The sequence below is a fragment of the Melanerpes formicivorus genome, unplaced genomic scaffold (assembly GCF_026170545.1).
Source record: "Melanerpes formicivorus ecotype bairdi unplaced genomic scaffold, bMelFor1.0.p_v2 SCAF_37, whole genome shotgun sequence".
NCBI classification, from domain to species: domain Eukaryota; kingdom Metazoa; phylum Chordata; class Aves; order Piciformes; family Picidae; genus Melanerpes; species Melanerpes formicivorus.
This window is the reverse complement of record NW_027142389.1, coordinates 894321-915459: the sequence shown is the minus strand read 5'-3', so window position 1 is coordinate 915459 and position 21139 is coordinate 894321. Positions and strand designations below refer to the sequence as shown.

General features: G+C 46.1%; 1 protein-coding gene across 1 annotated transcript; it reads right to left on the bottom strand.

Annotated features, from left to right (window-relative positions):
• Positions 1-5675: 5675 nt before the first annotated feature.
• LOC137450659 (transcription factor SOX-3-like) lies at positions 5676-7713 on the bottom strand. Its single transcript, XM_068157469.1, has one exon. It carries the CDS (start codon positions 7490-7492, stop codon positions 6536-6538), a length of 957 nt encoding a protein of 318 aa, XP_068013570.1. The 5' UTR covers positions 7493-7713; the 3' UTR covers positions 5676-6535.
• Between the last annotated feature and the right edge of the window lie 13426 nt (positions 7714-21139).

Below are 21139 nucleotides of genomic sequence, written 5' to 3'. Positions count from 1 at the left end.
AATTATTAGTGCCTTCCTACACAGGACTTTCACATTCAAACATGTTGCTCTTGGCTAGAATTATTCCCCTTTGACACAAATGCAGACTGAAATATATTAAGAGAAGAGTTACTGGCAAAGGAAGCAAAATACTTTCAAGAAGTTAGTCTCCTTACTTTGGGAATTGTTTTCTTATAACATTGCACAAAATCAGCCAAGTCAGAAAAACTTCAACAGTTCTCAGGACTTTCCCTGGGAGAACACAGACAAGGCTAATTCTTAACTGCAGCAACTCATGTGGACCTGTTGAATGCCTGGAAAACTACACAGAATTAACCTTGATGCATATGTTTGCCAGTTTGTATATTCAGCCTCTTTACTTCCTTTTACTTTAGGGGCATGACAATTAATGCAGTAACTATCCCAGCCCTGCTATGCTCATAAAAAATTCACACCTGTTTCACAAATGTTCGCCTGTTTAACAGACTAAAAGAAAGGAACTTTTTGCTCAATAATGAAAGTATAACTTACTTTTTAAAAGGCATTCCTACTATAACATTTGCTGTTTACAGGCTGCAAAATGAAAACTGCCCAATGAACCTTAAAGGAGGGAGGGGGGAAGGGGGGGAAAAGAAAGAGAAGAATGATTTGGATTAAAATATCTTCTCTTAACTTTGTGGAAGAGAAGCTTTTTTTGACTTGGCAGCACAGCACAATGAAAATGAAATCAATGCCAAGTGCCTTATGCTGAACTCTGAATGGGCAAAGTTCCCATTGACTTTCAAGATTTCTTCCCTTGCAAATGGCATTCAAGAACAGTCGTTACATGCACCTAAGGCACGTCCACCACTATATTCTGTCTCTCCCCTTTGTGTCAAGTAGATGTATAGAATTTTTGAAATCAGCACACCAAGCTGTGAATGATGATGCATGAAATGAATAAGCTGAGTCTAGTACAAAGGGGAAATCCTGAAGGCTTGGTGCAATCACTGCTATGCTATTTCCCATGGCCTGTGTAGAAAAGGTGCATAATATTCTTCACGGAGACAAAGAAAAAGCTCACCAAGGCCAGAAGTCTCAATCAGAAGCCCCAGAAGAGATAAATGGCAGAAGCTCACAAGTTTTTAACATTTCTTAATTTTGCTCTTACTGCTAGGCCCTTCCCTACTTATTCCTGACTCTTCAAGCTCTGGGCTGCTGTGTACGTGGAACGTACACACAGCACTTTAGGGCTCTGAGAGGCTGGTTCACTTTGCATTTCTTTGGAAGCATCACAGCTTATGCAGTAGTTTATGTTTCACACTTCTCCCCATCAGCTGAGGTGAGTTTGCACCAATCCACCAGCATGTGAACTGTGATGGCCAAAGCCTAGAAAAAAGTGCAGTAATTTCCAGAAGATCAACTGAGCAAACAGCTCTGGGGCAGCAGTGTGTTAAAACCCCACAACTGCTTCCTCGTGTGAACGTGAATCGAAGACTTCATTTAGATTAGCACATGCATTTTTAAGCCAGGCTAAACTGTGCTTAGATTGATTTATCTTAATTTGATGCCTTAACAAATAAAATTAATCTGCCATAAATGCTGCATAACTAAATTTAGCAACAATAAAGATGAGCATCCTGAGCATAACATTGACTTAAATAACGTTTAAGTGGTACATACTTTTCTTGAAAGAAATAAGAGAGGAGGTATAAATAAACCTCTTTATGGATCTACTGTGACAGTCCACCTCTTCTCTTGCCCTCTCATACATGTACTTGCTCACATACATTGCAACCTCCCCTGCTGCATTAAGTAGGTATAGATCTCATTTTAGGAACTGGATATAAAATGCATAAAGAGTTTCTGAGGATGTCTGTGGAGGAGACAAATATAAACTCCCATTTACTTGATTAGCAAAGCAAAGAAGGTGGCTATGAATGGTACATACAAGCAAAGAATAATTAATTCCTCATCCTGATGGATTTTGTTGTGAAGTAAGTCACTGTGTTGCAATTATTATTGCATTGAGTGGCATCACTGAAGAGAAGCATATGGGAAACTACTCTGTAAAACTTAATCTGCATTAACCGCTAAATTACCCCATGCAAACAGGTCTGCAACAAGAGCTCTCCACTCCTTCCCTGAGCAGCTTTCTCTTGAAGATTTTTTGTGTTTTGTCACTCCAGTTTTACCATAGAAACAATTTGAATTTGTGCCACATACATTAACTGGACTGGACTTTACCACAAACCTAGGACCGACGTCTGGATAAGTAGACAAGAAACCACATCAAACTTCTTGCTTCTGCAGGCACTGGGAACAGCAGCAACATTCTAGTCCTGAGCATCTCTTAACTTGACCTCTTTTCACTGTATTCATTCCCATGAAATAATTGTTTTTCCCCACTAACATTTGAAGACAGACAAGTTCATGCCATGTCTTCCTAATGCTCCTGAAGGTGTCTCTCTCTTAGCCTCACGTCTGATACAGGAAAGCACTGATTTATAAATGTTTTCATAGTGTTTATGATAATCATATGAATTCTGATGAATTTGATATTTATTTCTTCTCATGGCCAAACCACCAAACATTAGAAATACAAAACCACATCATTTAAAAATATATTCTTCAAATAACCACAGATTCCTCTGCTGATCATTACCATTTACTCCCCAGGCAGAATGCCTGGAAGTTTTACATTTAGAATGTCTTCACATGCCACTTTTTGTTTAAGTAAATTAACTTACAGCTGTTTGGTACAGGGAGGAACCATGAAAGTGTAACCCAATATTCTGGGTTTTAACATACCAACAGTTGTCCCAGGTGTGATCTTCCACTAGTCCTTTCAAAAAAATAATAAAAGAAGTGTTAATTCAAAAGCCTAAATATTGTCATTACACTTAAATGTTAACATTATTAACCTTTCCACAGCCAGTGTTTGGTCTTTCTAAAGATAATCTATGCAGCTGCATCTATTCTGGAGCCAAGGGTTGTTGTGCAGAATTATCTGTGACAGAAGAAATGTATCTTGGACCTAACCATTAGCCAGGTCCACCTGCTCTCTGAGAACGTTGAAGGCTCAATTCTGATTTCTCTCACATAGCCAGGAGTATGAAATCCTGCATGGGCATCATTCAGAAGGCATTTCAAGATTGGATGCATGTAGGATCTGTGTCTATGTTCAGAATAAACTTCAAATTTAAGAATGAGGTTAAGTACAAATAAAACATACCTTCGTGGGAACATGTTTCTGCATTTGTTCTCAAGACAAATTAAACTTGAGTCCAAGTAAAGGATGGAACAAATAAAAAGTTCTTTCAAGCAATGTCTCCCTCTGTGCTGTTGGCTCTCCAATGGAAATTGGAAGAAGAAACTGTATCTCTCCCTGAAGTTATATACAAAGCTTCATTGCTTTAGGCTTGCTATAGGTCTCTCCCCCGACAGTGATGTGTGCCTGTTTACAACCCCTTCCACAAGCTCTGCCCACAAGTTATCATCTTCAGGATAAAGTTCAACCCCAGAAGATGAAAACTGGGTGGAGGACTTTGTCTATGCATCTCAAAATAAATAGGTCACAAAAACCATCCACAAGACAAATCACCGAGATGAACTTTCAGACAGGACAAGGTAGTTTATATGGAGGCATCTCTCTGTGACCCCTCAGGGACTTTCTCACAGACGCCCCTTAGGCTTTAAAATACTGCAACCCTTTGAAAAACTATTTCTTCCCTTTCATGGAAGAGAGTATACTCACAGAAAACTCAGGTGAAGCGAACAGCTGCAATTCAACTCTGAAGGTACCAAACGTAATTCCAGTGCTGGGAGCAGCACACCACCTCATTTTTTGTAAGATTTGCACTACACATCTGTCTGGAAAGGCTGAGGGAGAGTTGTTTCAGGGAACAAGATCATCATGCTTCCCCTCCCAGAGCTTCTTTTGGCACTACCTGTTCTGGAGAGCACTGGGGAGCACTTTGTCCCCCATCTGAGCTGTAATAGGACCTGCTGCTGCCCTCACTGCATGTACAGTAGCAACACCACTGATCTGACCACCTTCTCTCAGACCTCTGGGTTGTGAGGCTGCTTCTCCTCACAGACACAGTAGCAGACACGCTCCTGAAGTGTAGCAGCACAAACAGGAGACAGCAACGCCACAGGTTTGCCAGACTCCACCAGAAAGATTATGGAAGGAGTTGAGCTGAGAGCGTTAAAACACATCGGGTTCTCATTTGCAAAGTGATTACCTTCTATTCTGGCACAACTGTTCTTAAGCAGAGAAGAGCGAATGTGCTGCCAGGGCCTTGCCACCCGCAACAGAGGGTGGATGGCCCCAGGGGCTTGTCTGTGCAGAGAGCAGCTTGTGTGGCCCGGGGTCTCTTCCCGAGTTGAGGACCTGCCGCAGCTGCTCCCAACACTGCCCCTTTCCCAGGCAGCCAGAAATCAGGCACCCCGCACCGCAGAAGCCTCTCAGCGTGGTTCGCAGAACCTAGACTTTTCCTCTTGGAAGAGCCTGACCGAGTCTGGACGTGGATCCCGGCGGAGAACAAGGCAGGAGCCACTGCCAGGGCGTCCGGGCTGCGGGCCCTGGAGGTAGCAGGCCCAGTCGGCGGGGAGAGGGAAAGGATCCGGGCAAAGACAAAAACAGCGGGAAGGAGAACACAGCTCCCGGTGCCCCTGGCAGAGCTCGGCCGCTGCAAGCAGGCAACGGCGGGGAGCGAAGTGCCCCTGAAGCCGCTCGTCATAAGGGACGAGCAAAGCAGGCCCCTTTACCAACACCAAACCAAACAACAAAAGCACTATCCCATTCCCTTTCTTTCTGTACTAATACGAACAGCCAAAGGTTACTGGAAGTAAACGAGGAGCTAAGGCTGGAGGGTGGGGGGGGGTCGCACTGAGAAATACGCCGACCGTCGGGAAGGGAAGCTATGGAGCAGACCGAGTCCCTCGGGCCGGTTGGGGGATCGGCCGAGAGCACGACTCTTACCCGCGACCAGCTTGGCCCCTGGGTTCTGCGAAGGCTACAGCTCGAGGCTGTTCCGCAGCACCTGCAGAAATACAGCCAGGAATAACGGAGACCCCAAAAAGGAAGAGAGAAAAAAAAAAATAAGAAAGAGAAAAGGGTGTGCGTGTGTGTGATTGGAATAAAGGCAAAAGAAGTTGTCCAGGCTTAAAACACGGTGGTCAAACACATTGAACAGATCGAATTATTTATTTCCTCTGGGGACTCCTGTAACCATGCATTTTTAATAAGCTCTAATTAAAGAGTTCCCCAACGGAGTTTACTTTTGTAAATATTTCAGATGAGCTCGCATTTCTAGGCACACCCTCCAGAGAGAAAAAGATTAAAAAAAAAAAAAACAAAAAACCAAAAAAGACAGCAAACAAACAAAAAAACCCTGAGTCTCACACGTGCACTCCCCCATCCTTTCCCGCCGGCCGAGGGAAACCAGCCGGGTGGAGGCAACAAGTGGTCGGCAGCTCGCAGCAGCCCCAGCAGCGTAGCGACGCTCCCCTGAGCAGCGGCCCGCTTTTTTTCTTTTAAGAGGAAAATAAACTAGAAGGAGCGCTCCCCACCCCAGAAAAAACACAACACTGCTCGGCAGCTACAGAAATCCAGCCGAGAGGCGATAGCAGGTCCCGGACTGAGGGGTCTGACAGCAGCCGCAGCTAGGATCCCCGGAAAGGAGCCCGGCGCGCCCGCTCCGCGCTCCCCGCCGCCGCCGAGCCACTGCCAGCGTGCCTGGCCCCGCACAAACCGCCCGGAGACCGACGACGTGCCCCATATAAAATTTATTGATCTCTCTTCGTTTGGAAGAAGGAAGCAAACAAGGAGTAGGGGAAGGGAGGGGTAAGGAGTATTCCGATGACTTAAGAAATTCGGTAAACAAAACTAAAACGTTTCTTAATCTGATATGTCAAAACTTGGTTCACAGTAAAATTCACAAAACAATTTACATAAGTTTACAGCTTAAGAAAAATCAAGACACAACTTACTATAAATAAAAGAAATGCGTTTGCGACCCGCACAGCTCTCTCCCACCTCCCCCTTTTGTAAGGAACAAAACTTTCCAAACTCCTGAAAGCTACAGATTGTGAATAGAAACCAAGTGAGGCTCGGTAAGGTGGGAAGAACAAAACACTTAAACCACAACGATAACGTGAACGAGTTCAAAAACAAAAGCCCACTGGTCTTTTTATATATATATAGATATAGATATATCTGTTCTTTCAACGCCGGAAAACAAACTGGAAGATGGAAGATACTTTTAAAACTTTTAACCTAATAAAACAGTGCTCAACCTAGCAGAAACCAGGAAAGAAGTAGCCGTGGTTTGAAAACTTCACAGCGGCTTCTAGGAGGCAGGAGTTGTGCTCTATTAAAATAACAGCTTGCTGGAATACTTTTTTTTTTTACAAAAAATTGGGACACAACTAACGGATTTCCTTTTTCAAATGTCTCCAAAGTTAGTATTAAGTCTGCTAAGCAGAGCAACACTGCCGTAGGTCCCAATGAAGTCAGGGAGCGCTGGTGGGGTTAGGGATTAAGACGGAGAGCCGTCCGGAGCAGCCAAGTTTATATGTGAGTTAGTGGTACGGTACCATTCACGCCAGTCCCGGCACTCTGGTAGTGCTGGTGGACGCTGTGTAACCTGCTGCCCTGCAGGGCGGAAGGGTCTGTGGTATCCCCCCCCGGGGGCAGGTACATGCTGATCATATCTCGCAGGTCTCCCAGGCAGGCCCTCTGCGAGTGGGAAGTGATGGCAGGAGGCGGCGAGCTGGGCTCCGATTTCACCACCGAGCCCATGGAGCCCAGGCTCATGGCCGTGGAGGGCTGCTGACCGTAGGCGGCGGGGGACATGCTGTAGGTGGAGGCGGCGTTCATGTAAGTCTGGGCCGTGGACATCATGGGGCTGTACTGCAGGCCCGTCATGTCGTAACGGTGCATCTGCTGCAGCTGGGGGCTGTTCATGCCCGGGTGCTGGCTGTAGCCCAGCTGGTCTTGCATCAGTGAGTAAGCCCCGTTGGTCCAGCCGTTCATGTGAGCGTAAGTGTCAATCCTCTGCCCCACCCCAACGGGGCTGCTCACCGCATTGCCCCCCCCTGGGGCCAGCAGATTGCCTGGCAGGGAGTATTTGTCTTTCTTCAACAAAGTCTTGGTCTTCCTTCGGGGCCGATATTTGTAATCCGGATACTCCTTCATGTGCACTGCCCGCAGCCGCTTGGCCTCGTCGATGAAGGGCCGCTTCTCGGCGTCGCTCAGCAGCTTCCAGTCGGCCCCGAGGCGCTTGCTGATCTCAGAGTTGTGCATCTTGGGGTTCTCCTGGGCCATCTTCCGACGCTGGCCGCGCGACCACACCATGAAGGCGTTCATGGGACGCTTTACTCGGTCCTGGTCCGATCCAGCTCCCGCTCCGTTGCTAGCTCCACCACCGCCACTGCTTTTGCCGTTGCTTCCCGGAACGGGATTGCCCCCGGCGCTGCCCGGCGTAGGCTGTGGCGTCTTGATCTCAGTCTCCAGCATGCTATACATGGCTGGAGCCGGTAAGAGGTGCGCCAGGGTAGCGGGCAGGGAGGCAACCAGATTACAGAGAATAAGTTAACAACAATTAAAAGAAAAAAAAAATAAAAAAGAACCTGCCTGAGCAGTTGCTGCTGCGGGAGAAGGAAGTTTTTCTGGCGGGCGGGCGGAGGCGCCGTTCCCCGAGAAGGTGATGGAGGAGGCGTAGGTGCAGTGGCAGCGCCTGCGGAGCGTTTCCCGCGGGCAGCGCCAAGCGAAGCGCAAACAGTCCCGGGGGGGTTTGATTGACGGGCTATAAATGAGCGGGCAGCAGCCAATCAGCGAGTGGTTCCCGACAGCCCCGACGCCGGTAACTGACCAGCGACGGGGGCGGGGGAAGCCGAAAAGTTGGCGTTTGGGGCTTGCTGGTGCCGGACCCACCCCCCTAGTGCGTCCCCGGGCCTTGCACCTGCCCCCAGCTCCGGGCTGGCGGCCTAAGAGGCGGGGATGGGGCAGAGGCCAGTGGGGCAGCTGCAGCTGCCCGTTGCGCTGCGGGAAGAGGAGCGTGCTCAGGCGTCAGGCGGGCCGGGGCTGCCCTCCGGGGGAGCGGGGAGGAAGAACGGGTCAGAGCGCTGCGTTGCGAGCCGGAGCCGAGCGTTTGTCTGACACAGAGAGAGTTTCAGCTCCTGTGTGATTGCGCAGCACTCTTTCAAGTCTGGAGAAACTGCCTGAAGATAGAGTGAGCCCGTGGTGCACGGACAGCACCCCGGAGCGGATGAAATGGAAGGGGACAGTGCGAACTCCTCTACTTCTTAACTCTCTGCATCCGCATGAGCCTGCCGGGGCTGGGTACGGCCGCTGGGCACTCCGTCTCGGTGGGAGCGGGCTGCCGAGCGGCAGCACTTCGGGGGCAGCTGGTGGTGCGGTTGCAAGCCGGGTTGGGCTAGCTGCCGGTAGGGTGCTCCCGGCCGTCACTACCTGCGCGCACTCTATTGCTACTGGAACTTTTTCATTAACTGCCCAAAGAGAGTGGTAGGAGGCGATGGTGCTTGCTACCCCAGCCACACACACCCCTCCCCTCCCTCCTCCTCCCCGTTTCATGGCAACAACGAAGTTCCCTTCGTGTGAAAGAAAACTTTGGTGGAGAGTGTTTGAATGGAGCAGAGCTGTCAATCATAGGCTCTCCTTTCCGTCCCTCTCCTCCCCTTCCCTTCCCCTTCCATCTTTCCTCCCTTCCTTCCTCCTCCCTTCCCTCCTTGCCCAGGCGCATGGACAGGACTGGCAGCTCCTTGAGTGCACCGCAGGCATCGAGATACCCAGCCTGCCTTGCTCTGTACCGCGGGGCCGGGGCGGGGGGAGACTGGCGCGCTGCCCCGTCCCTGCTCTTCCTCGTCCTCTCCCTGCGCTCCGCTTCAGCTCCATCTGGGGAAACTGGACGGTCCTCTCGGCCGGGGCACTCTGGGGGACTAGAGATAAACTGAGCCTGGAGTCTTGGAGCCGCGCTGGGAGAGCTGCGGTGCAGGAGGAGGTGGGCAGCACCGTCGGTTCCGTCGCTGCAGATCGGAGCAAACTGCTCTGGAGCGCAGGGACGGGTCGAGGGACTTGAAGTAGAGACTTTTCTGGACATCGCGTCCCTTACCGGGAGGCCCGGCAAGAAAGGACGCTGTCGTCTCAGCTCCCCCGGCTTGGCAGCCGTCGGTGCTGCTCTAGGAGAAGACGATGGGGACAATGACGTTAATCGGTACAGGGGCAAAAGATACCTTCAGGGCAGGGCTCCAGGCCTGAACACGATGGCACAGCCCACGCCAGTGCAGCCCGTCCCAAGACCGCTGTGTCAGGGAGGCGGTCGCCGGGCCGGGAAGGCTTCATCAGGGCGTAGGACGGCACCGCATATCCCCGCGGTCGCGGGAGCAAACGAGCTGGTATTACGGTAGGATTTTATTAGAGTGGATCTGAGCACTCCTGTGATTCAGCAGTTTAAGATGTCACCCGTTTTGTAGGGTTTTCTTTTTGGCAAAATCATCTGTTGAACGAAATTGAAGGGAAATTAAATATCACTTGCTACAAGCTGTGATTTAACTAGCGTTTTATATGTTCTGTTCGTTTTGCTGCTGGTGCGTTCTTGAGTGAAGTCAGAATTTTGCAGCCCGAAAGGACAGGCGAACAGCTGAAGCTGTTGTGTCAAACTGCATCCCACTAAAAAGCACATTTCGGCCGTAGTTCGCTCTTAACTTCTGCAGCATAGCGGAAAATCTTCAGACACCTCAAATCAAACTGGGCTGGAAAGCGGACTGGTGTATGTCCTGATAATTCTTTGAGATTACTTTATATAAACGTGTGTAGGAGGAGTTGAACGCACCTCCAAACAGCGAAAAATTAGGCGGTACACAGAGCACACGCTGAAAGCCCCGTGAACGGTGTTTCCCTCGACATTTAAAAATAAATATTACAGCCTTACTTTGTCTTTCAGTTTGTCATCGTGCTGCCTGACCCCCAGTTCTGTATTTTTTCCCTCAAAGGCCACGTTATTTGTGATTTTAAGATCCCTATTATTTCAAAGCAAGGCATTTTTCTTGAAACATCGCTGATATACTCGTAGATAAACTGAACCTGACTGAATAAAAAAGTAAGTATAGATTCGTGTATTTCCACTCTCCCTAGGTTCTTGTGGTGGTACCACTGCCTCAGAGTTTTCATGCTCTACATCTTCTGAGGAATACTTTAAAATCAGTCTGATTTCTATTTCCGGAAGAAAAGGTGAGCAAGACCACGCTGCTCGAACCCTTCTGCCCCGGCATTTCTGACGGGTGTGCATAGGAAACTCGATAGGATTTCTGAAAAGATTTCAGCACCCGAAAAGAGAGCCAGAACCCGAGCTCTCCTCGGTTCTGGCAGAGTCCCGCCCTTGCCGCAGTGATTTACCCTGAAGCCGCCTTTCCCGGCTGAACCCTCTGCCCGGGAGCAGTCCGGCAGGAGGACGCTGTGCAGCGGATTCGCCGGGGCAGGCTGAGGCGCTGCGGCAGCTCACAGGTTTTCACCATCTGCAAATTTAGGGTGGCTCCTCCCCACCGCACCTGCTACCGGGAACTCCGACAGCGACCGGAGCTGTGGCTGCGGAAGGGCCCGCAGGTGCAGTGCGAGGGAGAGGGTGAGGTAAAGCTCGGGACAGGGAAGGGAGGCTCGGAGCTACGGCCAGTGCACGTACCCCACCACTCCCGATAATACACACGGGACAGGAGAGAAAAGCAGATCCTTCATCCCCCACCCCCAGTGTCTGAAACCCACAGATCGGCGGCGTGGGGAGAGAAGGGAGCGAGGCAAGCTCGACTGTACCTGCTGTTGCTCCCTAAAGTTGCTTACGAAATGTTTTAAAAAAAATCTTATCCCACCACCCTTTGGCTGCTACAAACGAATTCAAGCTTCCACCTGCTCCTTGGTACTGCCAGTCTTGGGAAAGGGGATGGAGCCTGCTGAGCTGCTGTAAAGTAGGGAAGGGGCAGGAGGAGCCAGCCAGAGCAATAAGTGGGGAAGAGAGGGAGGGGAGACTCAAGCCCGCACCCATTTTCTTAAATTCATTCCTAGGCGGTGGCCGGGACTAGGGGTGAAGCTGTCCTGGACCGACGAGACCCGTGTGTCTGGTAGGAGTCGGGGACCGCTTGGAGCCGTGTAAATACAGTTGTCAAAGCAGAAATGCCCAACTTTTTCTTCCCCCCCCCCCCCCCCCCTTTTTTTTTTTTCTTTCTTTTGGTGACAAATGAGTGTGAGGCGAAATCAGAAGTTTACAGAACAACCCAAGCTGAACTCAAGAGAAACGCTATGGTTAAAAAGGCACATTTGAAAGGGACAGTGCTTCTTCCACAACCAGCGCTTAATATGCATCAGCCATTAATATATGTTAATTGTAGCTCCAGCAGAGTTTGGGGGAATCTTGGAACCGAGTCAGGGAAGATCGCTGGCTTTTAAAGAAAAAAGCTACGCACCAAACCGGCCCCGTTTAATCCTATTATTAAAACATCCCCCCTGGCCCCTTGCCTAACTCCCGACCGAGCTCAGCAAGAGCTTGTTCTCAAAACCTGCCCAGCCAAGGGAGCTGAACGCCCCTTTCGTTTGGACCCTGCTGATCCTCACTAGGATGATCCTCTGAAAATACCCAGGCTTTTAGCGATGCTTAAGATAAATGTTCACGTGCTTTTCTGTTTCATCCCTGTTTTAGGCTCGAACCCACGTCTTCCCAGAGAAGTTTCTAACATGATAACGTGACTGTTAAATGAATTATTGCAGCCCAAGGTTGTTATGGGATATTTTTTTTATTCCCCATTTTGTTCTGACAAACGAGCTCCAACTCCTTTCTGTGACTTCTCCAGTACCTCACCGCACGGATATCGATGCTGCACTGGAGACTACAGTTGTCCCTGCTTCTCATGGATATGGGAAAGCAAGGGATACTTTTGATGACATCATTAAATTCAGCAATATTTAAGAACAAAAATCTTAAGTGCGTAGGTAAAACCCTGGCAGCGTTGTTTGAGTACAGATCAATTCCTTTGACTTGAGCCTCCCAGTGCATTCAAGTCGATAGCGGTGAATATTTAGTTTAATCACTTTTTTTTTTCCCCCAGCTGAACTTTTACTTGGCTTGTGACAACAATAGCGTGCTGCAAACAGACCTCTCAGAGTGCCCGCTGAATAGACCCTTTTCGAGCACAGATTGTTTCCACCGCTACAAAACCCAACCCGTAGCCCCGTTCCTTAATTGGGTTGTTTCTAGCCCTCGTTCAGGTGTTCGGGAGGAATTTGTTTATTAGCCTTTGACAAACAGCTCCTCCTGGCAATCGCCTCATGGGGTTGGCTTCAGCGGGAGCGGAAAGATGAGGGGGCTGGGGTGGGGGGATGTGGTATTGTTAGTAGGGACTCTCTCCATCTCCAAGTTACCAATTACCAGAGTTGTAGAGGGGACCACCAGCACAGGACAACTCGCCAGGGCTCGCTGCAGAGCCTGTGAGAAAACGACAGGCTCGTCTCGTGTTTTCAAGCGAAAACACCTCGGGGAAAAAAAAGACCACAAAAAGTGATACTAAAGAGGCCACCGCTGCCCCATGCGCTGGTGGGCAGCTGCTGCAGGGCTGTCCGTGCCGAGCGTGGCAGGAATCTCTTTCCCAAGAGACACGACAATAACAGGAACTTTCTGCAACTTCCCTCCGTTGCTGCAATACCAAATGTACTCTTTCGGTACCGCCGAAAGAGTTACCAAGCCCTGGAACAGGCTGTCCGGGGGACTGGTTGAGCCACCACCCCTACGAGGATTTGCAAGATTTGTGCAGAGCATGGGGATATAGCTTAGTGGAAGATTTGGCAGTGTCAGGTTTGCAGTTGGACTCGATGATCATACGGGTCTTTTTCAACCTAAATGACTATTTGATGGTATCATTCTAAGGTCTAGGCTCCGGCACAATTAACAGTTCTCCCATGCGCAGCGGAGGACGCCACACCGGTTAGTTCCCGGTCTTCCCCATGGCCCCGGTGCCCGAGGCAACAGGGCCGCCCCTGCTCCCCGGGAGGACAACGCTTGCAGGCAGAGCAGAGCGGCGTGCTCAGCCGTCCCGCCGAGGCTCGGGGACACAGCTGGCCCGGGCCCGCCGCGTGGCGCGGTGACATGAGTGGGGTGCTCGGATGGAGCAGTCCTGCCCACGCCCGCCTCTATCGCAGGGACCCGGCTGCCCCGGGCAGTGCCTGCGACCTTTCCCCGCGCCCTCGGCCGCTGCCGCAGTACGCGGAGCCTCGCCGGGCCGGGAAACCCCCTGTCTCCCACGGTCACTTGTTGCTGTGCTTTCATGGCTCTTTCCGTGGCGCCTTCTTAAGAAAAAAAAAAAAAAAAACCCTGACACAATCATCTCTGTTTTGCCCATTTAAAACTTCGTGAATCTTTCCGACAATGTTTTCTCTACAGATCCAGTAACCCACCTGATTTGCTGGTAATGACGGCTGGGCTCCTTCTTTATGAGTAAGATTAGAAATCAGACATGAATTGTAAAACTCTAACTTGCTAATTAGCTGCAAATAAACTATTCATTAGTAGCGAATTAAAATCAAAACACACCTTACTCCTACTCCCAGACACACAATTTTGAAGGCACATATTGTTTCGAACTACAGCCTGTATCACTGGCAGAGCAAATTGAGATCCTGAAAGGTTTCTCTCCAGGATAAATAATTAAAATATATTCTACATTAATTGACATTATAGAGGACACAAATGAGGTTTTCCTTTTAGAAAGAAATAGCAGTTTCTAAATAAAGCTTTGCAGGCTGCAGAATGGAGGTTTCAACCAAATGAATAGTCATTACTACCTTTTCAATGATGTGGGCCTTTTGATCAGAAAAGAAATTAGCTCTAAAGGACAGACAATAGGAAGCCTGCCCTGCAATAGGAAGAAAATTAGATGGCTAAGGCTCTTAACAACACCTATTTCTATAAACCATGGAGCTTCTTGCTTTTCAATTACAGCTGTTCATTTCATATAAGGAAAGTGGAAAAACACAGGGGGAATATAAACTCTGTTGCACAAAAAGAAGCCTAAGATCGGGCAGGCTGTCTTCCCATTTCCCTTTGTTTTTATTATAATCATTTAACTAATAGTACGTGTTTTATAATAGCAATAGTGTTCAGTATAGCATCCTCTAGATCAATCAGGCAATCAAATAGACGATATTCAGTAAAGGAACTAGTAAAACATGGTAAGAAAAAAAAGAGTAAGGTAGGTAGGTGGATGTTTCCACTGCACATTAAATACTGGTTTTTAGCATGTGCATCTCATTCCATGTGCATTTTTCAGAGAAAACAAAACACAGCCGAAGAACTCGGGGTAAACAAAGTGCCGAATAACACCCTGCTGTCTTTTAGTGTCAGTGAAAAAAAACCAACTATCTCCAGTTCTTCTGAACTGAAATTAATGTTCTTTCATAATGTCCAGGACTCACGTGGGCAGATACATTCTCCCCACGTTATTTTTAACTCGCACATCTCGGTTATTTCAGAAACCATACTGCTGCTTTTAAAACTTAAAATTAACTCTGGAGGTAATGACTTTAAAATTCGAGTTATTTTAAAAATTGTTTTGCTTGGACATTAGTTTTGGAACAGTCATTTGTCCTGAGTATAAAAGTAATATTAATGTTCTTACCACTCTGAAACATAATGGTAAAAAAGCACGGCTTTCCTCCCTCGTGATTTCTCCCTAGGCAGACTTCTATGATGAGGTGTAACAAGTAGATGTAATCTGTTATTAGCCATGCAATATACTGTAATTTAAATAATCTTTCAGTGATGATTTGAACATGTAATAGGTGCAAAGCTTTATCATAAACAAGTCCTGTTCTCTTACTGACTCACCTGGACTATAGAGATCTCTTTAACAAATAAAGTCAGAGATGCTGTGTGTCCCTCTGTCCCCCCCACCATCACCCTTTCCCACTCTTACTCTTTTAATGTTTCCTATTTATTTATTTTCTTTCTTTCATCCTTTCTCTCTTTTCATTTTCATTTCCCTTTATTTTTCCCTCCATCTTTCCCTATTGCATCATTTGTTTAGAAATTAGCTTACATGGCTAATTCAAAGGGGTGATCAAATATATATGAATTGGGTTTTTTTTCTGTGATGAGATTCTTATAATTATCCTTTTCAATCTCAAACAGGTGACTATTCAATAAAAGCAGCTTTCCTTGCTCAGAAAACTAAATCACACTTGTTTTCTAGGTAGAAGTGATTTTAATATGAAATGCAGCTTTTTGTTCAATGTCTGTATCCCTTTTTACTCCTGCTTTGGTTTTGTGACTATATAGGGATGAACAATAAGAAATAGTTTAACGTGTTAAGAATGTTCTCCTAAGTCACAAATTGAAGTCACTAGTGTCATCATTTGAAGTAATCTCCCTGCTTGAGAGTAGTTCAAAGGTTGTGATTACCACAATTCCTCTCCTCTCCTCTCCTCTCCTCTCCTCTCCTCTCCTCTCCTCTCCTCTCCTCTCCTCTCCTCTCCTCTCCTCTCCTCTCCTCTCCTCTCCTCTCCTCTCCTCTCCTCTCCTCTCCTCTCCTCTCCTCTCCTCTCCTCTCCTCTCCTCTCCTCTCCTCTCCTCTCCTCTCCTCTCCTCTCCTCTCCTCTCCTCTCCTCTCCTCTCCTCTCCTCTCCTCTCCTCTCCTCTCCTCTCCTCTCCTCTCCTCTCCTCTCCTCTCCTCTCCTCTCCTCTCCTCTCCTCTCCTCTCCTCTCCTCTCCTCTCCTCTCCTCTCCTCTCCTCTCCTCTCCTCTCCTCTCCTCTCCTCTCCTCTCCTCTCCTCTCCTCTCCTCTCCTCTCCTCTCCTCTCCTCTCCTCTCCTCTCCTCTCCTCTCCTCTCCTCTCCTCTCCTCTCCTCTCCTCTCCTCTCCTCTCCTCTCCTCTCCTCTCCTCTCCTCTCCTCTCCTCTCCTCTCCTCTCCTCTCCTCCCCTCCCCTCCCCTCCCCTCCCCTCCCCTCCCCTCCCCTCCCCTCCCCTCCCCTCCCCCTCCCTCTCCCTCTCCCTCTCCCTCTCCCTCTCAACTGGGGCAAAACTACTATTTAATTTTATTTGAAATTAACTGCTTTGGGGAAAGTTACCCATGCTAGTTAATAGGGGGAACTTCCCTCCATGCAAATGGGCAGCTCAAGTGTCATTGAGACTTCTGTGATTTGCAATACAAAACCTGTATAAAGATCTGCATCAGTGAGGAGAGGAAAAAGTTAGGAATACCTTGTAATGATGTTGCAACTCTTTGTTCAGACATCACAGGGATGTTTTATTTCTGATAGTAACTTCAGTTCCTGTAAACAAGTGGAAGGTAAAGGACTGTTTGGTGGAGCACACGTGAATCTAAACTGACCTGGACTCTTGACATCTGAAAATCTCACCTAAAGTTGGTGAAGTATGAGAGCAACAAGGTTTTGGAGTCGAGCTCTGCTAAGAGTAGAGAAGAAGGGAACATAAAGAGCTTTGAAAACTAGAGTGAACAGTTTGTGAGTGGAGCTGTGTTTGAAGAGTTGGACATGATTTGACCTAGATGTCAGTATATGCTCAGTGTTAGCAGGGAGAGGTTTCAATTCCTTTAGCCCTCCCAGTTTACCATAGAGAAGATGTGGCCAGGCACGGCAGCAACTCACTAGAACTGAATATCCTCTCTGCTCTTTTTCCCCCCTTTCTTTCTTTTCCTCCCCCTATCCTATGTTGATAAATGAGGGCAATACGTGTTCTACAGCCTTTTGTAAAGCAAATATATGCATATACATATGCAATAGACATGAAACAACCAAAAGACAAATCACTGAAGAATCAGTTATTATTACAGGAACACATCCAGGTGGGTTTTGAATGTCTCCAGAGATTATGATGACTGTCCTCAAGACGCAAACACAATTCTGACCTCAACACGAGTGACAAATAACTACATACACCATTTAAATTAATAATCAGCACTCATCCTCTACTTCTTCTATAACAGCTCAAATCAATCACCTGATATTGAGGTATCTCCCAAGAACTGCTAAATTCCTAGTCTTGCTGAATAGTGCAAGGACTAATAACTAACCACCATCAGAATTCTCTGTTATTGCTTTTCTGACTCGTTAGGGATGTGTACAATTGAACACATGCCTGATATTCCTATTATGTATGTCAACAGTCAGCTTATCATCAACTTTGTAGGTAACTGCTCTTCTCCTAGTAAGGCAAGTACTTCTGACATTGGCAGAAGAAGAACTTATGCAAAGATGTAGAAGTTAAGGACTTCTGAAATATATTTTTCCAGGTAATTTTTAAAGTAAGTTGACTGATCACACAATATTCATCTAGAGTTCTGCTCATATGAGTTCTGCTGGTGTGCCCATTGCCTTTCTCATCCAAACAATCTGCCCAAACCCCAATTTTCTTTGGTTAAGCAGCCCTTTTGATTGCACTAGATTCCCTTCTCTGAGATGATCAGGAACATGTGGAGGGTAATTTCTGGGAAATGGTACTTCTTGCCTCATGGGACAGGGATGAGCTACAGGACTGTAAGGTTTTCCCAGGTGGATTAAACATTGTGTTTGAATGTGGATGAGGGTGGCAGGACCCTTATCATGTTAGAAAAGAGGAAATAAATTCTACCAAACAGAACCTTTTTCTGGTAGAAGAAAACAAAAGTTTACTCAGTGAGGGTAGCCTGAAGGGAAAGAGGGGATTTGGTAAACAATTCTGAGGTTACTACATGAGGAAGAGGATGCTGTGTGATGCAGGAGGAGCTACTTAGGGAAAAACAGCTTCAAAGGGAACCATTTAGTGGCAGAGAAGGGAAACCAGATGAGAAACCATGAAGGCTGTAGGCAGCTTATGTCCTTTGTGGAATGGTTGCTTTCCTTTTAACTGTTTCTTGTTGTCATCTGCCACAGTCGTTCTGGTCCAACTCATTCACAGTTTTATAAAATATCCCATCAATCATTTTCTTTTTGAAAAGGATTCCATGGAAAATAGTCTAATCTCAAAAAGCTCTCCTAACTCAGCTTTGACTTTGATTTCACTTGAAAACTTCAGAAACAAGGCATGTCTGAAGGATATCCAGTGAAGTGTTAAGATTTGCATTTGGAAGCATACTATATAGAGATTATTTAACCCATAAGATTATCTGGTCCTATTTGTTTATTAGAGAATATTTGAACTGGAGATGAAAAATAATCATAGGCTGATGAGATTCGGCCAATGGACATAATCATAGTGTATGAAAACTTCATGAAAGAGATAGGAAGTACATGGAATTAGATCTCTGGGGCTAGATCAGATTAGCCCAGGACTTGATCATCTTGTATATCTGTAACTGACCATTCCCATAAATATTAGAAGCTGAAAAGGAGTCAGAGCAGACCTAACTAATGGGAAGGGGCCAGTCAGATCTAGGTTTTGTAACTCACTGGGAACAGACCAGATGAAGCACCAGGATAAAAGAGTACCGAGAATGGAGGAAATGTAATCAGTTCCATCTAAGGGTCTATATAGTTGTAACTCAGTTAAGTAATATGTAAAGAATATGTTTTTAATGAGCTGAGGAATGACTTGAGTGTCATGGGAAAATACCCTATTACAGTGAATATAGCAAAACATAATATCAATAAAAGAAGATTTAGCTTTCTGAAGAGTAAGTCAATCTGCAGAAACACATTTTTTTTTCAAGCTAATGCAAGACACGGTGCAGATGGTCTTGACTCACAGCTAAGATGTCTGCTGAAACAGAGAAGACCTACACTTTAACGCTCCAGTGTAAAAGGGAACAGTAATCACATGTCCCTGTTTAGCAAAGGTGCCGTGGCTGCTGCGCTGCTGGTTTAGAGGGATGATTTCCTAACCCAGGAGAGGGCACTCTGCGCTGCCCGCTGCCTTCCCAAGGGCTGCCAGAGGGTGCACAGCTACCAGGTAGAGAGAACCCTGTCACGTCAGGGAAAAGTGTTACTTTTTGTCCTATTCAAAACTAACCACGAGAGGTAGAACAGATTTACATTTACAATGTTATTATTCCTTTCCTTAATTCTAAGTGTCTGAGGAAATGAGAGCTACAGAGATGTTTGTGCTGTTGTACAGCATGAAAACTCCTTCTGAGAGTTAAATATGTTACTGGATGACAAATGTGTTATTGTAGTAGGTGTCATATTACCAGTAGTTTGGTAAGCATCCCTCTCTATTTTTGTTATTTAGCTGACTCCTGAGATATCTCAAGGAATTACCTTCCCTTTCTCTTGGCTCACACAGTCTGCAGTATATTCCTATTTCTCTCACACATTGGAATTTAGCATTTCTGGTCTTATAGCAGTTGTTTTATTTAAAATATTTACTGACCTTTTATTTCTGAGATGAGGAAAACAAATGTCAGGTTAAAGGAATTCTGAAACGAGTGTAAACCCAATGATAAAACCTGACTGCGTCTGAGTTACCTGAGTTATCTCAGTACTGCTGAAATCAACCAGAAAGTAAAATCTGTTTTCTGTTTGGATTGGATCCAGTATTTTACTAAGAATATTACTCAAAACTACAGTAGGGTTTGAGACTGGCCATTTAGATAAGATTCTAGATACCCTTAATCAGTGGCAAAATTTCAAGCAGGGAATCTGCAGACTTGTGCTTTGAGATCTAGCCCAGGCAGTTCAGGTCTGTGAGCCCCTTCTCCCAAAATTAAGCCTGTAGAGACATGCAGAGCAGCGTTTGTCTCACAGCTCTGGTTCTGATTCTGTCTCTAGAGCAGACTCAGGCTTTGGTATGGGAAACACAAGATATATTACTGAAGGATCAGAGCCTTATGCCTGTTGTTATGTGTTGATTTTCAAAAATCCGTTGATACATTGCCTTTTAGAGAAAAAAAAGCAAATCATAACCCTCCTTAATTATCACCAAGCTGTAAATGAAGCTTAACAATAAAATTCGATTTAAAAAGGGAGAAAAGCTCTACTTAATTTTCCTCAGGAGTTAGTTACAGTAGTTTGAAAGTCAGTATACATTAGCTAGTTACCTAAAGCCACTAGTTATCTATATGAAAAGAGTAACTAAATTATAGACATTTCTTTATTCCAGCATAAATTGACATGTTCTAACAAGACAGTTTGTTTGCTTTTATTGTTCAAAAGCCCCCAAGTCTTTATTGTCTGCTTCTGCACTTGTCTTAAATGTTTGATTAAGCACTGTGAGAATTGTCAGTATTGATAAACTTCTTTCCAGTACATTAAGCACTCTAATCCTTTACATTCCTACTCTATCTCCATTGCTAAGTCAGTCAGCTTCCTTAGCACTTGATTGTAGGCCAATATTTGCATTAGAAATGGTCTATAAATAAAAAATTAGTGCAATAGCAGGAAAAAACTGTTTTTCTGCATCTGAAGAATCCTGACAGAAACAGTATGATAAAGGCTCTGCTGGTCCTTCTATAATCAGTGGAATTAGATATCTATCTAGTTAACTAATTAAAAGGGATAATAAAAACCAGCACTTCTTTCCCACTTTCCTAGAAATCTTATTTTTGATGAGTGGCAATGCTATTTAAGCTTCCTTCATGACAACACAGGAGGTTTTTGGTGTCTGTATTGCATTTTGGATTAGTCTGTGTGGTAATTTAATAGAAGGAGTTTCAAATCGGGAAGTCCAGAACTCAGTATGAACTCTCTCAATTTTGGGCACTGTTAGGGTCAGCCTTTTGTTGTTCAGGGTTGCTTTTGTTGTTGGTTTGGTTGTTGTTGTTGGTTTGGTTTTCTGAACTCCTTTCTCCATACTGCCTCACCTTTGAAATTTGTGCCTTACATCTAGAATGTGCCAAAATTGATGACTCGAAGCACAAGGTAATTTAGAATGTGACGTTGCACAATTTGGCTATGCTTCACTTTGTTTCCTTTTTGTCTCTTTGTTTTTCACTTGGGTGAATTCCAGGGACAGAAGCACATTTCAGGGAGCAGGGACATGCTGCAAATTCGGTATATTTGTATCAGGATTCCACAAACATAAGTTTCAAATCTGTTTCCCTATAGATAATCAGCTAGACTGGTATGTTAGCCACACAATGTTTGTGTAGCAGATTTGTGAATGCCTTTTCAAATTCAGATTCCCCTAATATCACCAGAATAGGGAATACTTATTCTCATTTTTCTCTGTTTCTGTATGAAACAGC